This window comes from Lineus longissimus, chromosome 7 (genome assembly GCF_910592395.1).
Source record: "Lineus longissimus chromosome 7, tnLinLong1.2, whole genome shotgun sequence".
Classification (NCBI taxonomy): Eukaryota; Metazoa; Nemertea; class Pilidiophora; order Heteronemertea; family Lineidae; genus Lineus; species Lineus longissimus.
The window spans coordinates 3,122,760-3,146,022 of NC_088314.1; the positions used below are offsets into that span (position 1 = coordinate 3,122,760).

At 39.2% G+C, this 23,263-nt stretch overlaps 1 protein-coding gene across 1 annotated transcript in view; it reads left to right on the plus strand.

Annotated features, from left to right (window-relative positions):
* Window positions 1–679: 679 nt before the first annotated feature.
* The window catches only part of LOC135490636 (E3 ubiquitin-protein ligase PDZRN3-B-like), a 284,538-nt gene continuing 261,954 nt past the window's right edge, over window positions 680–23,263 (plus strand). Inside the window, exons 1-3 of the mRNA XM_064775914.1 lie at window positions 680–1,384; window positions 2,304–2,381; window positions 11,864–11,965. Of these exons, the coding sequence (XP_064631984.1) occupies window positions 680–1,384; window positions 2,304–2,381; window positions 11,864–11,965 (885 nt within the window). The remainder of the gene's footprint in view (window positions 1,385–2,303; window positions 2,382–11,863; window positions 11,966–23,263) is intronic.

Consider the following 23,263-nt stretch of genomic DNA (forward strand, 5'->3'; position numbering starts at 1 on the left):
ACGACAGTTACTTCTCTTACATGTACTGTGCGTGGGAAGAGATAGTCATAAGTGACATGAGGATGGGTTGGGTGGGTGACTTGCATATTGAATACCACTACCAGGGATAAATTGGTTGATTGTCCCAGGGATGTCCTATGGCATTGCAACCTCAAATTAGCTTGAGATGATTTAGTGTCTTGTTCAAGCCCAAAGAATCTGATGATGCCTTCCCACAAACCAAGTTAGTGGTACTATCATTATCATGGTTCCAGGCCACGCGGCATCCTTTCCAAAGTCGGGACGGCTCTTAGCTGATTTTACAGTACTCCGGAGTCCGGCACATGGGTAATCATTTCTATGCCCGTTGTCACGCTCAAAAGTTACTTCATGCAGCGGGATAAAGAAAAGCATCCCCTATTCTAAAGGAAATTGTTTTTTCATTAAATAGTACCAAGAATATAGTCTTTATGAATTCTTGATCGTACTTCTGGCAAAAATTAATGCCCTATTTTTTTCTCAAATCCGTGTGTTCCGACCCGCCCGCCGAAGACGCCGCGGCGCTGTATATCGAATCTCCGATCATCAACGCGTAGATCATCGATTGACTCTGGCGCGTGGTACGTCAGAGTCAGAATCACATGCAGCGTTTATCCAGATACTTAGTAGTGGTATAAGCGCCAAAGACTGATGAGAAAGCATGGGCTTTCGTTCGGACCAGTTTCTTAGCAGTATTGACGACCAAAAGCGATGCAGTTTATGTGAAGGGGTTCTGGATAATCCTTTAGAGACACTGTGTGGCCATGTCTTTTGCTCGGGTTGCATTTTACCGTGGATATTTCGTCACCGGCAATGTCCGAAAAACTGCCAACCTCTGACAACAAGTGACCTAAAAAACAACTTGGATCTTCGTCGGACGATTCTAAATATGCAAGTAAGATGTAGTTATCATTCTTCAGGATGTGAAGAGGTGTTTACACTCATTAATTTGCCGGAACATACCGAGATTTGTCCCTTTAAACCGTCTCGATGTAGGAATATGGGTTGTCCTGAGGTGGTTGTAATTTCGGAGCTGTCGCAACATGAGACGGACACGTGCGAATTCAGACCTGTCGGTATTTGCGACAAGGGTTGTGGGCTGGTCCTCCTGTACAATTCAATGGACAAGCACAGTTGTTTAGAGGCCCTTAGGACCCATTCTACATCACAGGAAACAAGGATAGATAATTTACAAGAGGAGGTGAAAAGGTTGACGACGAAATATCTCAAGAGGGAAAGGTCCTATCTAAATCAGATCACAAATTTGCACAACAAGCTTCAAAATCAAGCACAGGAGTTTCAGAAAAAGTTGGATGATTATCGAATACAACTGACTGGATTGTCATCTAAATCATGTTGTTACAAGGTAGGTTGTCCTCAACTGCAGATTGTCACAACCAGCATTTTCAGGATGTCACAACCAGGCTACTTAGTTGTTGTTTCGCCCAGCCAAGCATTGTCAGGGTAATGTTCATTGAGTAGGTCCCATCATTGAGAGGCCTGATCAGTGATTTCATGATAATGTCTTTCAATGATCTCAACCTTCACTGTCTGAAGAAATCCTGGATGTTCCATTCATATCCTAATTGAAGGACTGAGATATTGTTCTTAAAATGAGCACAGAATCTGCATTGAAAAACAGCCTGTCTGTCATGTCTGTATACAGATGATTTCTAAATTGAGATATAGGCATTTGCCTTCTCAATAATTTCATTGCATTAGGTTGTGAGAAATATCTCATTTGTGTTTTATGAGGATGGACTTTATAATGTAAGTATGTCTTTAGATATCAACTCCATCATGCATCAATATTTTGCGAGACTTGGGGTCGTTATCATATGACAAGGATGCTTGAGAATCTGCTTTATTTGCTCAGCGATGGGAAATAGAAAGTTTTTTGAATACAAATATAAGTATAGGGAGGATGTACAGCATAGAAGTTTTGTAAGATGCTATGGCCATAGGGGCCCACTGTACATGAAAATAGTGCCTCATGCCAATGTGTAATACAGTGGATACTGCCTATTCCTATTCAAGAAAGCTGTAGTCACAATAGGCCTGTCTTATCAGTTTCTTGTTATATAAGTCCTGACCCAATGGATTCTCAGGTCATTGCATGAGAGCATCATGGGAGAGCATTGCACTTCAGTATGAAAGATCATTCTAAACCATTTACAATGTAGACCTTCTTCATTGGGTGGTTCTGCTCAGAATCATGTGACCTTACACATACAGATTTCAAAATGCCTCTGATATTTTCATTCATTCTCATCGTTTTTTTGTAGCACGAGGAACAGAAGCTCTCCATAATCCTTGAAAGGGATAAAGGATCACTTGGCTTTAACATAATGGGAGGATATTCTGTAAGTAGCCCAGGCCTTTACTCCCTTCTTCCCTGCCCAATACAGTATGTCTTTTTTATGTATCTTTTAGAGAGTCATAGCTCTGATTCTAGTCTCTCTAATCAGCCACATCAAAAAGGCATTTCTCCTAAATTGCTGCAGATAATTCAGGACTGGACAGAGCTTTGCCAGTATCATGAGACTTCAATTGAGGTCCTCCAACCCAGATCTGGTTGTAAAATGGACAAGCAAAGTTGGTCTATGCGAAACCTGCCAAGATTTTTTTGAGGTGATGGTTGCAGGTGGTACCAGTATCTCAACCCAACTTGCCTAGTTGAATTCACCTTAGGTATCTCTGTGTATTCTTCTGTGAAAAAAGGTTCATTTTACTGTTTTACTCTGGTTTATGCATTTATCCATGAAATAGATGGATAACAGTTGCTATCTGTTCAATTCTGGCATCCTTCGATACTTCACGGTGAAATCTATCACTCCTTTTTCTGTTGATGTTTCTGTTCCTAAAACTAACCATTGTCCAATATTGATTTTGAAAATAGTTCATTTTGTTCTGTTTTCAACACAATGGTAAAGCTAAACATTGATAAGTTGGAATCAAATATTCATTGACACAGTTTCTGTGCGTCTGCATTCTTTGAGAGGATAAGGGAATAGTTTAATTAGAGATTGATAGTAATTAGTGGATTTGGAGTTTTGTCCTCGGTTTAAGAGGGGTTGAGGACCATCAAACAGGCAAATTTAGTAGATGCTGTTTCAATTAAAATGGTTTTGCTTATTTGAAATGGTTCTATCCACTTCATTTTACCACTATCTGTTTTGAAATGTAGTTTACATGTACATGTATTCTGATTCATTACTCATCATCACCAAACTCGATTTTGCTTGTTCTTGCAATTAGATTGCTTGTTTTAGCTCTAACAATCTTTGAAAATTTATCCTTGTGGAAATGATTTGATTTAACTTGGACAAGGACGACATGATGAAAGTTGTTAGGACATATCAATTTATGTCGTAATGAGTTATCATATCCCCTTTATGAAACAGGTTTGATCCTGTCACATACATAAAAACCTTTTTTCCAGATGATGGGGGGGGGGGGGGCTGTTTAAGTTATAGAAACCATTGGCAAATCAAATGGAAATGATGGTACATTGCTCCAAGAGTTGTTTAAACAGGGGAAATGATCGAGTGAAACTTGGCAAGTAATGAGATCTAAATGATAGCATGCATCCCCCATCCCACACCTCGCCCCCCTCATCAACTCATTTCCCTCATCCAAGCAACAACGGAAATCGCCACAATGAGGCAATAGTGCCAACAAATCAAATTGACACCTTCAAAGGAATCGTTTCCGATCTATTCGGCCAACAGATGGTCATCAGTAGCGGTCGTAATGACCTGTCTTGAGGGAATCATCCTGGATGCGCAAAACTACCAGGGTGTGTGATCGGAGCAAAAGTTTTGCATCAAACTGCTTTGGAATCTTATGTTTTCTCTTGATGGTCATCAGATTACTTTCTAAGCTGTTTTGGATTGTTGAATGATGTGCAAAAGCAATCAGTCGAGCCTCTAAAGAGGAATTTTCATGTGAAGGGAGAAGGCGAAAGGTGAATGAATAGTGGGTTAAATTATGGATGAAACAACATATTTTCTTTGTGAATCAGAAGCAAAATTGTCTCATGGATCCTTCTGATGTACTGAGCAGGAGACAGGATGATGGTAGAATGGAGACTTACAAATGACCCCGCTGTCCCTTCCCAACCAAACACCTCTAACTTCAAGACTATTAGAGGCAAATCCAACAAAAGTCTTCCAAACATTTTGCATTGATTTACATCCTTTTCTACAAAAATATTTGGTTTACCTAATCCTCTTCATTTATGATTCATATGCTAATTCAATTTATAAAACATTCCAAAATTTAATCAAATTTACCACAGCCGACCATTCTGCCAAAAGGGAGTACTATGTCTGTCGTGAAATATGATTGAGACGGATAGTATGCATAACAAACAAAGACAAATTACTGAATTCTAATCAAGCAATAATTATTATGAATCAAAATCTGAAAATTATCATTTTGATCAGCTTTGCTTGCACAAATCTCAGCATCTTTAACTGAGGCTAAGCCAAGTATCTTCTTTGAATGAATAAAAGAAGTAGACATTGTGAAGAAAACATCACATACTGTACATTCACTTTTGAGCAATTCCTGACCTGTATTCTTGCATATTCTGGTTCATTTATGAGCTGTATTTGTGGAATTATTCATATTTTATTCCTTAACTTGAGACTCCCAAGTTAAAGTTATGGTAAGGCGAGTTTGTCCTCGTTAGCATGCATTGATTCAGCATGATAACGAGCTGAGTAAATTTTTCCCCTAATTGATATTGATAGCCTGAATAAATCAATTAAAATTTCATGAATGACGAGGTTAGCTAAGACATGCAGACAAATGCACAAATCTGATAGTGTTTATTCATCCTGAGGGATTATGTGGTTTATTATTCAGTTTGGTCTTTAAAGTAGAGAAAATGAGTTTGTTCAGATTATTAATCAGTTCTAGTCTTAAAGGAGAAAAGATGATCAGTTTGTTCAGCTTGCTACTGTATGGTTTAGATGATTGAGAGAAAAGAAAGTTTCCAACTGTCAGTGCGAATGCCAGCGCTATTTGAGTATCACAGCAAAAGATATACCTGCTAGTATGCATAAACAATTAGTATTACTCAAAATCAGCTAATTTTACGCATGTCACAACCTCCAGCCTCAGTCATGACAGCTTTTCTGATGATTGATTATCTGCATGGTCAGCAAATATCTCAGTTCCGGAGTCGTGACTGGGCTCAAATGCTGACAGCAAATCAGTCCTTGTGTATGACACTGAAGCCATACCTAGACAAGCCAGTGACTGGTGATTTGATGGATAACTCAATGAATCAGACACCAATGTCTCCCTGGATGTTGACTCAACAGGCTGAAAGGGTACCCTGAATTCTGAGTAGATCAACAAGTTCCGTAATCAGAGTGTTGCTGCAGTGTGTCCCTTGCAGTTTTGCCTGGGCAGCAGGGTGAGTCAACAGGGTTGAAGGATGCAGTGACATTCATACTCATAACTCTCCTTTTACTTGTGTCATTTGTGTGTGCCTGATTAAATATCAAAATCAGCACAACATAATTTGAGAGATGCTGTCCGATTTCAAACAGACTTTATGAGCAGCTCATCTGCCCAAGTTGTTGATGAATCAGAGGATGAACGAATGCGCAGAATACTGAACAGCTCAACAAGTTTCATAATCATCCAGCTCCTTGAGGGTCCCAATAGGTAAAACGGTTTAATCACCATGTTCCCAGAAGACGTTTTGAAGTTTAATCTATCCCTCAAGTAATCAATCATACCAATCAGACAATTCATTTGATATGGTAGGCAAGCTGTTACTTGACAAAGTCTTTTGGTACGGCATTGCTTTGGGGGAGCCACAAACACTTAAGGCAGAAGAAATATTACTTTCTTGAGCAAAAGGTCAATTTCCTTCAACACTGACTAAGAAAACCAAATTGAGCCACCCTAATATACTTGTCAACAGCAGGAATCACAACCATGATACTGTAATCCTGCTGACTTTCCAAGTATCTGAACTCCCGTCACCCGTAAAACCCTACCACCTGTGGTTATGAGACCAGCCAATCAGTTCCATTCTTAGCAATTGCTGGGAAACGGACCTTTCGCTCTTGGCAAGATATGGTGCAGCCAATTAGGTATGACATGGTCAACAAATTGCTTCTTTGATTAGAAATTGAGAAAGCTTCAGAGGTGGGGAAGTGCCATGCCAGGTTGATGCTGTTGATGCAAGGATGTGGTTTTGGAAAGAAAGCAATGGCTTGAAGAAGTTTTGGTTGGTCAAGAAATTGCTTCTATTACTGAGAAGTTCAAGAGGCAACAGTAAAAAGGCCAATGTTGATGCTGGTTTTGGTCTCTTAGAGCCTAGCTTGCATTGATGCAAAGGCATGGACATGGACAAAGATGAGAATGATCAACAGTTCAGCTTGCTATAGCATGCACCAAAGTTCCAGCTGATAAGGAACGAGGATGGCTTTCCCTAATGTTGATCTTAGGTCTTCATTCATATGCCACCCATGGACTGTTGATGATTACTGGAGTTGACAAGGCAATATCCTTAGATTTGTTGATGCTCCCTAAAGGCTTGTGCCTTGAATAAGGGAAAGAAGAAGCCGTACAAGTTATCTATAGTAGTTTGAGGGTATGTGAGCTGTGGGTTAATCATTGATAGTATTTATTCATTTATACACCTGAACTAAAGGTCCAGTAAAGGAACAGACAGAGGTGGTCAGAAGCAGCTATTAGGTCTATACGGTCCATTTCATGAGAAAATGGCCCTTAAATCTTTGGTGATTTCAATCAGAAAGTGTAGCACAGAAAACAGAAAAACTTTTCATGAAATAGTTTATAGGAGTGAATAGTCTAGGATGGCTGCTAATCCAGGCCATCTTGAAACAAATTTCAGCCCTTATTTTAGAGTATACATCCATCTGTACCATCAAAATATACCATCATCATCATCATCATCATTGAAAAATACAACAGAAACTGCAGAAAACGTGTTTCATCTACAACTCTACAAATATCTGTTTTGATTTCAAATTGACGGACAACTTTCTGATAATGAAACATAATTAGATGGTTCGGTAACATAATTTCATCGGATCCTTTGATCTTGGGCTATGCGGCATTCATTCACTACCAATCTTCGCCACCATACTGTGACAAATTGGCACAGTGCTTTTAAGAGGTAAGATTGGCACTCCATGCAGCCATTCATAAAAGCCATAAAATTTTAGCAGTATGACAGAAGTGTTGCATACTTTGATGCCCATGCTTGTGCAGACACAAGTCTTCTGCTAGTGCTGGTGCTATTTTCAGATAAAAATTTGATGTTCTGAAAATGAGAGTCTGATATGGATTCGGTGTAGTCGAAGGTCAGATTCCTTTGGCCATAACTTTTACCCATACTGCCCTCTGGTTATGACCCACACCCATTTCACTGTTGTCCGTCGACATCATGATAAAATGAATCTTGAAAGAGCCATTAATTTCATCTTGTTATTTTCCCCATCAGACGCAATGTCCACTTTTAATGGTTGGCTAGTTTTTGTGCATCTTTTGAGTCACGACCCTAAATCAACACAAGATTGGTCTGATTCGTAATAAATAACTAAATCTGATAACGAGTAGCAATTATAAGGGAGAATAAATCGGTCATGATGGCAAAAATGGACATTGCATCCTGTATGGTACCTTAGTTATTTGGTTGTTTATTTGTATTTATGTGATTTGGAACACTACGGATGTCAATGGGACATCAACGTTGTAACTGCCAGCCAGTGCCACTCCAGCTTTCCAAATATCACTCATTGCTTTCATTTGATCAAACTCTCCGGACTTTACCATCATCCAGATTATTCAGAGGAACCTTTCCCCAACCTCACCGTTTCTGCCAAGAAACTGCAGGATCATTTACAATTGATGAATGTTCTTTACGAATTGGATGTGCGATTATCTTATAAAAGATCCAAGCATTAGGAAATCATTAAGAGTGCCAATAAAAATATGCTGACTCACATGACATAATCTATTAGATGAATTGCTTGATGATAAATAATTTTCTGTGCCTTCGTTGACAAATGAAGTTGTCCAGGTTGTGTTGTGCATGCGTCCTGGTCAACTGACCTGATTGATAGCTTGACTTAACAACTCGCTGCCAGTAAAAGAAATCAATTTTGCTTTGCCTCTGGATGTGCTTACATTCCAATTAACACCATCTACGAGAGGATTTCATCAAAGCCTTTTAACTTGATATCTCAAGTTGTCTCGATGTCAATCTTCTTTTCTGTTTAACTGTACCTTTAAGCTTTTTTCTTGTGAAATGAAAGTGTTTGCAATGTTACTGTCAGTATCGTGCAAGATTTCCTGATTTACATCATTTGAGGGACTGGAGGGTTCCAAGTAACAGTAATCGACAATCAGGTCTTACACTGCCCCTGGACATGCTTAAATTCCTATTACCAACATTCAGCAAAGGATTTCATCAAAGCCTCTCTTACAGTTGACTCAAGCTGTCTCAAAGTGAGAGGATGAAGCCATGCATGCTGGTATACTTTGTCATGAGGTGAAAACGTAACATCAAGAAACTTGGCTGCGAACCCTCAGGGTCCTATCCTCTTACCCATCCTTTCAAAGAACTGACATTGCTTTATGAAGCGTGCTTGATGATGGGACAATCTAATCGTTAATTACAATTGTCTCGCTACTCCAGAATACTATCGTGATCGTTATTGTCAAGGTTACTGGTGTATGTTAGACACCTGGGTGACTTCCCACTACAAACATAGGGAGAGTGGCATCTCAAGTGATTTGTCCCTGGCCAATGCATTTCAATTTCATGAAAAAAATGTTGGGGAAAAAACAGTGGTGTTGACAAATTAGAAGTCGGCACTAAAAGTGATGCTGTATGTAAAGTACTTGCCACGCTTATCATCTGCGTCTAGCAGTATCTGTTTTGGAACTTCTCCAGAGTCTTGATTTGGGAATGTGTCCAGATTTATAAATCTGTCTCCTTCACTATACTTACTGGTAAATCTAGAGCAGCAATGTTGTCCACAAGGACCACTGACTTTCAGACCAATTCAACTTCGTTGACAAGACAGAAGTTGGCACTTGCACACAGGCTGTTGATTGCAGATTCATGCTTGGTGCGCTCATCGCCATGTCTTACATAACATAATATCTGTTTTGGAATCTCTCCAAATCAACGATTTTTGCACTGGAGTTGCATCCAGACTGGCTGTCTTACTGGATTAAATCATCGGGAAACCAGTTGAGAAACCAATAAAGTATTCATATGAGGAAATAGAAATGTTCACCTCTGTTAAAAGGGTTCAGAGCAAGTGCATTGACGCCTGCTTTGAGTTTTCTTCCATGTCTCCCTTCCGATATCTTAGTGGTATTAAAAAAGGTGCTTCTTTCACTTTTTGGGTTGACAAATATTTACTCGAGTTCTTTCAAAATCTGTCAAAAATACTGGAAACGCTGTGAAACAGGATCAGAGGTGAATGGCCTCACTAAACTTTCTCCCAGAAATACATAGTTTATGTACTTTATCATGGTTGACAGTTGTAACCAACTCGAAGAAGAAGAAACTGTATCACAGAAGATGAATGGCAGTCTTTCCTTCAATCATCCATTCATTTGTGTTCAGTCAGCACTTTATTGCTTGCCATGTTGTCAACTCGACATGCTGGCAGAAGAAGCCTAGATTGTTCCGTATGAGTCGATGTTGTACATCAAGTCATCGAAGCGTTAGATTTCTCGGATTATCGCCTGCAACAAGACAACGTGAGAAAACAAACCTTCATCCTCGTAAGAATGGCACAAAAGATTGTGTCGTGTTTGCTCGTCTTTTGAGCTTGATGTAACGGATGAATAAGATATTTGATAACAAAATGAAGCATTTGTTAAAGACGCTGCCATCTCTGATTCATTTCTAGAGCTTTTCTTGTGACTGACGGAATGATAGCAGTGCTTTTGGATGATTAACCCTCTTACTATCAACACAACATCACTAGGTAAAACAAATTTCTCTTTCACAGTTTGCCAAAAGGTCAACTGGAGATGATGCTATTAGGACATTTGCTTTCACTGAAGCGTGATCCATATGATTTAGTTATATGCCTGGGCCCCTTGCAAAGATGAGTTGGGGTGACATCAAAAAATCGATTTAGGTACAAAAACATGATGTGATGGTGGATGAATAAGGGTCAATGGCTAAGGTGTGGCGACGAGGCATAATGATTCCCCATTACAGCAACTATTATGAAAGCATGTACTGTCACTGAAGAGTAAAGAAATGGACACCTCTGTCACTTTTAAAAAGATGAGCATCAAAAGCCCAGAGAAAAGAGGATCATAACTTCCCCTTATTCTCCGAATGTGGCTAGAATGTATGTTTATGGCACCTTTCAACAGATGTGGCAGACCAGGTTTGCTTGGCAAAAACTGGACGGATTATACCCAAGGGGGTTGTGTTGCAAAGTCTTACTGCCACAGCCCCTGTCCAGCACCTGAGCCAAGAGCAATGAGTCACTGAAAAAATGACATCTTAAAAAACGTGCCACTCTCTTTGGGTTCGATTTTTTATGATTAGGGTATATGATACAGAGAAAAATGTGAATGGATATAACTTGTTTGGAAACATGTCATCTTTGGGATAACAAAGCGCTTTGAGCAAGGATTTGTCTTTGGAAAAGCGCTGTATGAGAATCGAACTTGAATATTTTTAATAGAACTGGTGGCTAAGAGTGTGGATCATAAGCCATTCCTTGATTCTTCTATGATTGATACACAATTGCTTTTCATGGTTGTCCATGTTGGCTGGAAGAGTGATGATAGCGATATGTGGTGTCAGTCGAGTACGAGTGGTGTGATATACGTATCCCAAAGGATATTCGAGGAAACAACGCATTCTGAGTGTGAACATGAAATATGACCACTCTTTACAGAAATTATGTCTCTTGTGAAGACATAATGCATCACTTGTCAGGAAAACATTGGCCATTCTTGGGATTGTCTGGTAACTTCTTTGTCTGGTTGGCGGAGGAGAGACATTTTGGTGGATTGACTTGATAAGACAGTGACCGTTATATGATATCGCTTTTGACAAACAAATTGTGAAAAAGACGATATGATATGATTGTTAAGCGAGAATTTTTGTGCTTTTTTTCTCGTGAGAAGTTAGGTTATCAGATACCTCTTGGTACAGGCAGTGAAGAGACTGCCTGTACCAAGTATACTGTATGAGGGTGGAAGGGGGTACCAGTCTTGTTATCCTGTTATTGGTCCAATGAGTAAATACGCTGGGTTATGATGTCTTGGCATGCCCTTCTTTTGGGGTTTAGTGTGTAAGAGGTGGCAATTGAAAGTCGAAAAGAGACCACACTTCCATCCAAATTGACCCTTTAAACCTTCTAAACCAAAGCAAGTGCCTAGATTTCATGAACTAAATTCTGTGAACTGATCCTTAAGATTTGATATTTGTAGTAATGAATAAATGAAAAGTGACCAAGGTCCACTGACCCCTCTTTGAAGAAGTAGAGACCAAGCAGAAGGTGACTCAACCTCCCAATTCCTTCATAAATGCATCAAATGATGTGGACAAAACCAATATCTTATCAAAGAATGACCCATAATCACTGCTGCCATATTTTCATCATCTTAACCGAAACTATCACAAATTAATCTTTCATAATGTCAAGGAATATCCATTTGTCATCACGATTATTGCAAAGTACATGAACCGTGCAAATATTCTGACGATCCTTGCAGAATGATTTTGATATTACTTTCACAAATTGAAAGATATTACTCTTGCCCAATGATGATGACTTCTTACTATATTCATTGTGTTTTTCAGCCAAACAACAATAATGAGACTGAAGGAATCATAGTGTCAAGATTAACGGAAACTGGGCCAGCTGATAAACAAGGGATGAAAATCCATGACCAGATTCTCAAGGTAAGAAATGTACCCCAACCTTTGGTTTGATAAAATATGGTAATTTTTTAACATTAAACCATCACATACCGTCAAGGAAGTGACCAAAGCCGGCATTATCACACAAAACGTGACAAAACACAACAAATGTCACAGAATGTTTTGTCCGAGGCATCAGTGAATCACACAACAACCAAAAGAGGAAGCAAAATAATGCGAAAAATCAAATCTAGATTGACAGGCACTTTCATGTCACATGATAGATCGTGACATAATCTCAACTTGGAAAACAATGGCGCAGACATCAAGACGGATAGATCGTTGCATCATCTGTCATTTTTGTCACGTTAGTCTGACATCAGGCGGCACGATATGACCGAGTTGACCTCTGTGATATCATGATCTGTTGGAAAATGGTGGCAATGAACACTAAAATAGCGAGTTATGCTGTGCTTGTAAACTGTAAAGCATCTCAAAGTGCGCTGTATGGTGAAATTCCATGATGGCTCAAATGTCTATCGCACATCCTGAATCTTTTACTCTGGCTTACATGTAGGGATAACCCTCCAGCCACCCTCTGGGTTGTCAGACCTAATTTGAAACAACCTGTAATCAGTATGATTTTATCTGATTTTGAGTCTGTCAGTCATGTTTCTCAGTAGGTGACATTTTGCATGACTTGGTTTTTACAGACCTAACAGAACCGGCTTTCCACTTGTAGCACAGTAGAAGAAGACAGGTTCTTTTTCTCTCATTCTCTGATCATAAACTATTCATGTGTGGTTGATGTACTAGCAGGTGCATGCAATGATGACAAAAATCATCTCCACAATGTTTCCACTCTCATGGGTCTTCAACAGGTTAGAAAAAAGATGCTTCTGAGGAGACGAGTATTGTCAGAGATTTGCTTTAGAAGGCTGAGAAGGCTGAAGAAGGTGGACTGTACTCAGTCAAGAATCTAAAGTTTGGATGAGTAATCAGAAAACAGCGGTTTATTCCAGGTATCTCCAATGGGTGTCTGTTGATTAAATGGTCTTATTCAAAGCACTCCAGGGGTAATTTTATATATCTTTAACATAGTATTTTCTTAAGCATCATGTTTTCTGCAAGGTGCCATTGATGCATAACATGTTTCTCTTTAGCAAGTTCTTACATGTAATGTCAGAAAAGCAACCCAGAACTCTGAATGTTAATTGCTATAAAATTTCATCGCCATTGGATTAAGTCGGGTATAGTAACTGGGAGTTTGGATCTATCCCGAGCAAAAGGAGTTTGTGATAATCACTGTCAATCTTAATTGATTGGAGTTATAACTTGATTTAAAAGTTCAAAATGGGAGTATCCACAGAGTTCCTAGAAGACAATTGTCTGAAAATTATCATAGATTTTAAGGTAGGAACTTTTATTCCATTCTGCTGTTAACATGGCTGTCAGTTTAAACAACCACCCAGGCAACGAGATTTGGTCGCAGAGACCTGCATTCATTATCACACCACTATTACTACTGGTGTCACTTTGTGAGAATCTTTTGTTGGTGATTCTAACATTTGAGTAATGTTATATCAAGCAAGTGATAATTGTAGTATTGTCAACGAAAATAACTTGTCCATAATTCACGGATTAGTCATGATTCATCTGGGATGACACCAGTGCCCGTGGATTGAAAAATATCGCATTACCCACAATGCATTGTTGTCCAAACAGACGCTGAATGATCTATTTGATAATCTTGGCATCGATATGAGCGATGATTTTGTAGATTTCGTTCATTGCGAATTATTCTTGTCTGATTATAAAATCTAGGCATGGATTATGTTATGAATCCATAGTTCATTCTAATATTGGTTTCTTTTCATTGAAATGCTTTCCCCAGTGAATAAACTCAGCGTTAGTTTTGCAAAAGTTAGTCTTTTTTTTAACTGATTGCTCTTTCTGAGGTTAAAGTATGATCCCTCAATTTTGAAAAATGTGACATGTCCGAGCTTTTGAAAATTGAATTGTTATGATATGTGGATTGAAGATTTATATGTGTGGGTCATGAGTCAATTTCTGAGTAGAATAATTAGAATTTTGAAAAGAATTTGGTGGACTTATTAGAAGTCAACAGAAAGGGTTCTATTTCTTGAACTGACTTGGGGGTTGAGAACCCTGACAGTTTCAATTCCTGTGAAATGAGTCACCACCATTGGTCATGACCAGACATGGACCTCGGTGACTTCCAGAGAAATCTTCATCTGAATGAAGAAATAACTAATTATTGCCTGATAATTGAGTTCAAATTGGTTGCTTTTTCTTCGGTTTGCTCGATGGTGGGCTTGAAGGAAACTCTGATAGTCAGCTTTTCCTGTTATAATCCTGGATGCACGTGTCCCTTAACTGGTGGGCACTGTTATTTTCAGTTCAGTTAACCAACTTGTGCAAAATGTCATAATGCCCAAGAAACAGCGTGCAGTGTCTTACAATTGGGATGAATTTCCACCATAGGATAGAAACCTTCAGTCTCTAGTGTAAACTGAGCCACCTCTCACCCCATTGAACAAACTCAATAATTGTTTGCATGACAGAAAATGCAAGGTGCCCAAAACTTATCCTTGTGTAATTACGAGTCAATATTTTACTTCTTTGATGTCGGTTGCGTATATTTCGTTGACCGATCGTCCGTTGAGGACAGCGATCCATCTGTGAAGATGAAATGAACAAACACAAGTTGAAATCAATATGGTGGATTGTTATGAGATCATGCGAGATGGTCTTGGATTTGTGAGTCACCGTGTTTGGACACAAAACATCGGGGACAAATTATGCAAAGTTCTGCCAGTCTCCAGCAGAAACAATACATGTAGCCAGCACTTAATGTGATTGCATCGTTCAGAGTTTTGATGTTAAATCTTGAAGTTGCTTCAGAGACAACATTTACTGAGATAATGAAGATCTGTAAAGTATGTATCATACCGTTCTAAAGTCTCACGAAACACTTTTTTCTAGCCAGTGAAGTTTTATCATCAGTCAGTCTGTTACATTTAGTACAGAATATTGAAATTTTATGAAAAAGCTGTTGACTTAGGGTAGATTTTCACATCACTTGAAATAAGTTTTTGAGTCATTGTTTAGCTTAAACTTGAAGACACTTGGCGTATGTGTTTTCATTTCTGAGTATTTCCCCTCAGGACTGAGAGATAGATTTAGACGTTTTTCTGTGTTTGCCTGTCTCTCTCACCATCTATCACTGAACAGTGAGGAACAACCACTGTTATTACACCAGACCCTCTCAAAAACAGACCCTCCCCCAATTGCCTTTGGAATTACCACTGCCTGGTTTGAACAAATTGTTCTTAGCTACAGCGAGCACTTCCGATGGCATCCCTGCAACCAAGTCCTCAAAGCATAAATCACAAATTGTCCTGGTGCCAACATGGTTAACCCATGCAATTAATTTGTCATCATACCAGCTTACCCCTAATCACCCTCCCTTGTAAAATAAATTACAGCATATGATTATTGAAAAAAACTTCTTGATTTATGTCCCAAATATTTATGAGGGTTTATCAAAAAGTGGTCCTTTATCTACAGGACAATATGAGATGAGTCGGTTATTCGGACGTAAAAAAGATTTGTTTGGACAATGGGGATATGAATTGATATGAGTTGATGTGGATTATGTACCAATTTTTCATTTCTGAGAATTAGTTTGTGGTGCAGGAGTTTAATGTGGTCTGGTGCTGTGTCAGGGCCACAGGATGGATTAGTTGTGTCTGGCTATCAGTGAGAAAAATAACGTCATTGCACCACTGGAATTATAATCGAAGTGATCCTTGAAAGAACCACTAACCACATTGCAGGGGGGTTATCCATGTTTGCTAGAGCCGGCTGAACATCAACCATGCCATCTTTTGGTTGGTCACCTAGGCCGGCCTATGCATTAGCTATGATAATGATCAAATGTTCATATAAAATTCGGAGGATTGAAGGTTACTAACCACTCAGCCATGTGTGCAAATTATGCAGGTAATTTCTGAGGGGAACTGTTTATAAGCCGCACTTACACCACCTGAAAATGGACCACCAATCTTGGTTCGGGAACCAATGCCGCACCATCGAAAATCCACCAAGCGCTTACACCAGCGCTGTAGCTAGTTATAAAATCCGGCTACAGATGGCGCGCAAACAATAAGCAGAACGCAGAAAGCCTAGGCAGAAAGCGCCATTTCGAAAGCGCCGCCTGGAGCCGAACCATCTAACTAGCTAATTGCCGATCCATTTGCGCTTACACCACGACAAAGCCGAGCTTTTAACAAGCCGGGCGAATTTGGACCATCAAGCTTGGTGGGACAAATTCGCTCGGCAATTTGTATCGGCAATGGATTGCCGAATCAATTTGTCGCGGCAATGTGGTGGTGTAAGTGCAATTGGTCCACCAATATTTCGTGGTGTAAGCGCAGCTATACTCAACTCTCCAAACGGGATTATGATAACCTGCAGGGGCCAAATCATTGCATGTTCCCCTGAAGTAGTCATCACTTATAATAACACCATCAACCGCTTTGCTACCCTTACCCTTCTCAGGTTTTCGATTGACACAAGCTCTGTCTCAGGTGGTCAGCAAGCGGGGCAGTAATTGTCCAGTGGTCTTAATCTGATTGGTCAACACCTCGGACATGGTTCAACGCTGAGTCAGTCGGATCCAAGGATTATGGGATCCGACTCACAAGCTTCCTGTGGTACATTAAAGGATGAGACTCTCCTTATCATGTTATCCTGTCTCCTGGTAATGACTAACTTGTTAAGATGTTATGAATATGTATTCACTGGTAATGGTCAATTATTGTTGTATGGATGTCAACTCTTCCTTCCTGATGGTGTAGCAGTGTCAAATGTTTCTTGATGAGCAAGAAAGCAGTGACACAGGGTGGTATCATCACACTTTCCCCTCAAAATTTCTTTCTTGTTATGTAGTGTTTTTAGCAGTGCAGATTTGTACTAATTTCCCCCTCAGTTTGATTCTGTGAACGATTTTGAACCATGGCAATAGTAAGTCATTGCCCTAAAGAAGGAAAATGTTTGCCGTCTCGCCAACTGAAAATTTTAGAATTTTTATCAAATCACCTTTCCATCATATAATTCGAAAAAAAACACCTTGGAAAGGCCTGCGGTGACAAAAATACAAACTTACTGTCTTGTATTACTTGATGGCGATGGGAGCATGGTAGAGATGCGCTGGGTCAGCAACATCCTCCTCCCTTCTGTGGGATGGCTCATCATGCTGAAAAGAAACAGATAACATGAAATTAAGCTACCATCAGTGAAATAACTGATGTAGAGGAAGTCATTCATTTCTACAACAGTGAGGTTAAGATTTGAATGAACTAAACGATCAACACCCGCCAGCTGCCATCATCAAAGCATGAAATTAAGATTTTCAAACAAATTACCCATTCTCTGGTCTAACCAAGGCGAAAAACTGAAAATTATGCAATTAAAAGTTTGTAAAGATAATCCCTTGTGTGGCCAGGAATAATTGAAGTTGATCGAAACATTAAAACATGATTTCAGAACAATAGATGTTTTATTTCGTTATTGTCAATGTTATTCTTATTAAGTGATATCTCATAAGGCATGACAACTTAATCCTAAGTCCCCCCACTGATTATTAGTCACATGGTCACAGAGAAGTCTATGACAATCAATGGTCACTACAAACAAGAGAGTTTTGTTGCAGAGACATGATAATCATGGTGAGGGTATCAAAAGCAAACAGAAGATTTGCATTGCACTTTCAGGTTTTATACTTAGCAACATTAATGAAAAAGGCCTTCCTCAGAGATTTTGGCCTGGCAATGATGAAGGGAATAAGTTTCAAATGCAATTAAGAGTGTGGGACCTCTTCATTAATTCTGGCCATTTTATGACCCAATGACCACACAGATTGGTCACTTTGATGTGCGTTAAAGTCGAGCGAAATAGACATTAACGCCCTGAAATGACAGTAACTTGGTCCATTATTGTCTTGTCATAGGCTAATTAGAACGCTGTCCATTGTTCGTTGTGTCCACTCTAGCATCTGGTCCCTGATAGGACCAGAGGGCTTAAGGGTTGTTAAACAGGGGTCGGTCACCGTTAGGGGTCAATGGAGCATGGGAGAGTGTGACAAAAGTCAACTCAAAACTTCATCGCCTAGTCAATGAAGTACAACAGGGGTGTTATTCGTTAAAATCTCAGAGGACAGCTTCTAAGATTCCTGTAAGGAACCTTGACTATTGATAGTAATATCTCGTGCAAGTCACTTAGCTTTTAAGGTAATGAATTACCATTATAGTTAGCAGGGAAATGTTGCGATGCCATGCCAAAAGTGGGTGAATATCCTCATTTTCAATTGGTGGTTGACAAAATTCAGCATGATCTACTAAAATCTTACGGAAGACAACTCTGACCATAATACCACCAAACATCGATAACATGATGACAAATAACACTAGTTTTGAAATGGAAATATAAATTAAAATCTCTGGAATTTGCAATCAGGCAATCTGGAATCTGCACCAGCCAGATTTCAACCAAGAAGGATTATCACAAGATTAACACCCAACAGTGTGATAATAGCAAGGAATGTTTTCCCTAAACATTATCAAAATTATGCAAATGAGATGTCATTTCTTATCTGTGTAGCATCGTTGGTGATGAACGCAGATCGGACAGTGATCTGATTTGGCGCAGTCGCACCGAATCATAATTAAAACTTGTCTAAATTTAGAATGTAACAATGCCCTGTGCAATAATTGTCAAACTGACCTAAACTGAAGACAAGGAATTAGTTCTCAGCAGAGAATCAGCCACATGGTCATCAAATTGGGCAGATAAATTTCTTGCTTGACCAACTAATAGTAGTTAAATGCCATGTAAAATGACAATGTCGATGGACAACCGGGGCCTGGATTTGTCTTGGAGGTCTCCCTTTTAAACATTTCATGTGCTCCCGAAACTCAATTTCATAGTGTAGCTAGTCAGGCACTCTCAGACATCCCATCCCTGTCAAGGGGTTAATAGTGAAATTACATCATTGACTTGACTAACCCACCCGCAATCCTACCCTCCGGCTGTTTCAAGACAATACGACATAGGCCACAACATCCTCTCATACTAATTAAGCTCCCCCGAGAATATTAAGAAAAATAATCAGCGCTATTTTTTTCATGTGGACCGGATCATCTGATTATGTGTAAGATACTTTATAGAATGCATGAGGAAGTCAGAAGCCCTGAGGGATGTAGTTGCAGGGAAGATTTTTGTCCGTCTGACTTCAACGAGAAAAAAATCTTTTTGTAATACCTTGAGGGACTGGGTCTGCAGGCTTCGGAAAAAGAGCATATCATATCTTACCTGAGGTATTCGGTTATCAAAAGGATGCTAGTGGAAGCATGTTGGCTTCTGGGGAGACCTAATGACTTGGAGATCTGACCTCATCCAAAAAGTTTCGTTCTTAGCAGCGTATTGGATAGGAAGACACTGACATGATAGCATTGTGTACACAGAAAGATTCACAAAGTCATGATATGAAATGAATCGAATGACAAGAGTAGTAAGACCATAGGAAGTAGCCTTGGGGTATTTAAACCTTAGTAATGCTGTTCAATCTGAAATGATGAATGCCATTGTTTAAACTCAACCAGGTGGGATGACAAGCTAGTTTGACTACTTTTAATAGTCATCGTTCAAAATTTACTTTTCATCATGTTTCTTAATTAGTCTTTTGGAGGCAAACAGAAAGCTAATGTTGAGTTTTTCTGTACCACTACAATCTTGAAAGCAGGTGGTTGGTATTGGAGAGACACAGAGGGCTGGTCCTTTCCCTTGAAATATCTTGATAGTTGACAACATATTTTGGTATAAACATGATAAAGTTCAACCAAAACACCTCCAAGCTGCTAAGGTTTTTTAAAAATATTAAATGTCCCTCAACCGAAATAAAAATCACTAATTCCAGGCATCAAATTTTGCACCTGTAAATACCTTTTTGTAACCATGGTAACTGAGAAACACTTTGATTGGCACTTCTCCTAATGTGAGTGCCCCGAGGGAGGGGATTTCATCGTTAGCCCCCAGGTCATTTATTAATATTTTAGTCTGATCAATTGTTCTTATCAGAGATGACAATTTTAACTCGTCTGCGGTGTGAGGCAGAAAAATGATGCTTAAATGCTGATGACTTGTCTGACAGTGTCCGTCATTGAGATCTTGGCACTTTGGGGAGGGGGGAGTTCAGCTGTGTTTTCCATTACACTGAACTGCTACCATTTAAGGTGCCAGATGCATTTCAATGTCTCTCCAACATTTAATCAAATATTTCACTGATGGCCCTGAATGATTAACTTGCCCATGGTCAAAATGTTAAGTAAGTTTTGCAAAAAGTCCTGCTAATTAGGTTAAGAAATTGCATAGAAAATGCTACATGAATTCAATAAGTCAAAGAAAATCCTTTTTACAAGAAAATTTTTCATCACCGGCACAGCATGAGGGTTCATTCTTTCTCATCATTGGTATTGTGTTAACCAAAAGCATGTTTAACGAAATTAAAAATGAACCCAACTCTACATTGTGTCAGTTAATAAGGATGCAAAAGATATTCCAGTTGGATTTTTTATTGCATGTTACTTTGGGTGATGAAATTTAATTATCATTGCTATTGTCAAAAATGTCAAGTTTCGCTGTAAGCTGATTGAATTCTTGCTGGTAACTTCCTTCGAGAAATTAATTTTTATAACCCGTATTTGAATAAAGATGAGAACAGTATTACAGTATGACACAATAACTAGGCAAGGTACAGAAACTATACTTCAAAGTGCACTGATCTGAAAGCAGATTACATTGTATATACATGTCCAATTGCAGTACCTGTGATATTGTTGGATTAAGTTCTGTGGTTAAAAATAATCCGAAAATGTGAGAAAATGTAGACACAGTTATTCCACAGATGACTGTACAGTGTAGACTAGCAACACATGTATGTGGGGGCCACATACACTAAATAAAAATCCAGATTAAAACATTACATCACAACAAGAACAAAACTATATGATCTATAAGTACCTTTGGTCAGTTTCAGCCAATCACTGTTTGTAGAGTCACCTTTCTATTATTCAAACACAATGCTTTTGTCTGTTCCACTGTTCCACAAATCAAACTCAATAAGAGGCCTTGGATCCAGGGCCCATATGACCATCCATGAGCATGAATGTATAGGACTGAAAAGCCTGTAAGACCTGGGCACAAGGTATTTTTAAAGTGGTCTGCATCCGCAAACCGTGCGTGATATAAGGCTGAAAATGCGGGATATTGATGATAGATACATAATCTGATAGATGTTAAAGCGAATTTTTTATATCAATGCTGGTTTGGCAGTAATTCTTCAAAATATCACGAAAAGATATTCCCTCTCAATCAACTAGACTTTGATGTTTTCACCCCAAATCTTGGTTCAGTACTCAGACTGACATTGTCTTTTGTGTCATCGAGAAAATTTTCAAAAAATGTTGCTATTTTGAGAAATATCAACTGCTATACCCAAGGTGAGCACATGGTCCCTGGACCATATCATTGAAAAACCATATCTGACACCAAATCTTTGTGATGGTTTCCAGGACAATAGCATTTCCCCGCTTATTCATGTGATTATTATGCCCAGCATGCGGTCAGCATGACCAAGCCACCTAATCAGGTCGAATAGGTCGAACCAATCTAATCCAGGGGATCACAAAACTTATTGTCACCTAATCATATTCCATATTGCCACGCCAATTCTGATATATTTCCATAACTTTTCACCAATGATGATATTACAGTGATAAGCTGGGTTAACCATTTCTTTTCTTGGTCATAGGAATGTTCAAAATGTGCAGCAGGATTTTCATTTACTTAGTATTTGATGGCGCGATTAGAAATCCAGGGATTTATTTATCTCAAGCCTGCATCCATAAATGAAGCACCCCTTCTTAAAGAATTACTCAGAAATGATTTTTCAGTCTTCACTGTTGATGTCTGCAATCAAGGCTTTGAATGCCATTATGATTGCCTGCTCAAATTCTAAACTTGAATCCAAAATGAGCGACAAATATGAAAAGCTTTCCTAAAGAGTTAGTCATAATGACATTCGGATTGTAATTCCAAGATGATTAAAGGTGTTGCAATTCTTACCTTTGGGCATCAGAAGATGATGTTGCTAATGACAAACTATCCTTTTCTTTTCGTGATCAAATTCCATTGCTTACACACGATATTCCAACCACCGGCAGCATGTCAGTTACCTATCAATTTGGCGATTGAATTACAAGTGTCTTTTCCGTTCATCAAAAAGCTATACGATTATCTGATGACAAATACGGACCTACTATTTCTTTCTGAATCATCAATGTAAAGGAGTTGGGTGTAAATGCTAGATGGACCAAACATGTTCTTAAAAAGAAGAAATTCTCTCTTTAATTGTTAAACTAGAGTGGAACCTCTCTTAACAGACACCTCTGTTGGCTGGACACCCTCTGAAAACACCGGTTTTGGTTCTAAACTTGTCATTACTGTTCAGGTTAACTTCTGTAATCAAGGCACCTCTCTTTTAAGGACAGCATATCATGTGACAGAGAAGCAGCTGAAATAATCTGCAGACATGATTGCAATAGGCATGAAAGTGCACTCAAAATCTTCACCTCCCCAATCTGCAATTTGACCCCTTTTGTTGATTGCATCCACTCTTTAGTTTCACCTACCCCTGGGAAAAAGTGTTAAAGTTCAGGAAGTGATGAACCCTTATTAACAGAAGGACCTTTTCTCTTACTCAGATGTCCCTTGATGAAAGGGATGAAGGGATTCAGTCGACCCCCTGCCGTTCAAAAATCTTTTTGCAGAGTCACTCTCCCTCTGTTCAACAGTATTGTTTACCATTATGAGTCATTTCCCAACTCGGGGAATAAGTTGATGTCTATGTTAATCAGATATTTTAAAATTGCCAGTAGGTTTTGGCATCTTTTGTCCATCGGCTACTGCTAAATGATATGTTCCTTGGCCAACACCAGAAAAACCCGACCAACGCCGTCCGATAGAGGCCGCCAGTGTAATCAGTCACGTGCCGCCATTGACGAATCAGCTCGCAGCAATCAATCACAATGGCAGCCTCAACGAGACGGGGTGTATTCAGAGAATTACCTTCTGTGTGAGGACACCTTTGAGAGAGGACAGCATTATTTGGTCCCTTGGTCTAAATTGATATCGTATTATACCGCGGAGACACAATGTACCTCAAAAGTACGGCTGACCCGCTCGCAGTATGTTTTGGCT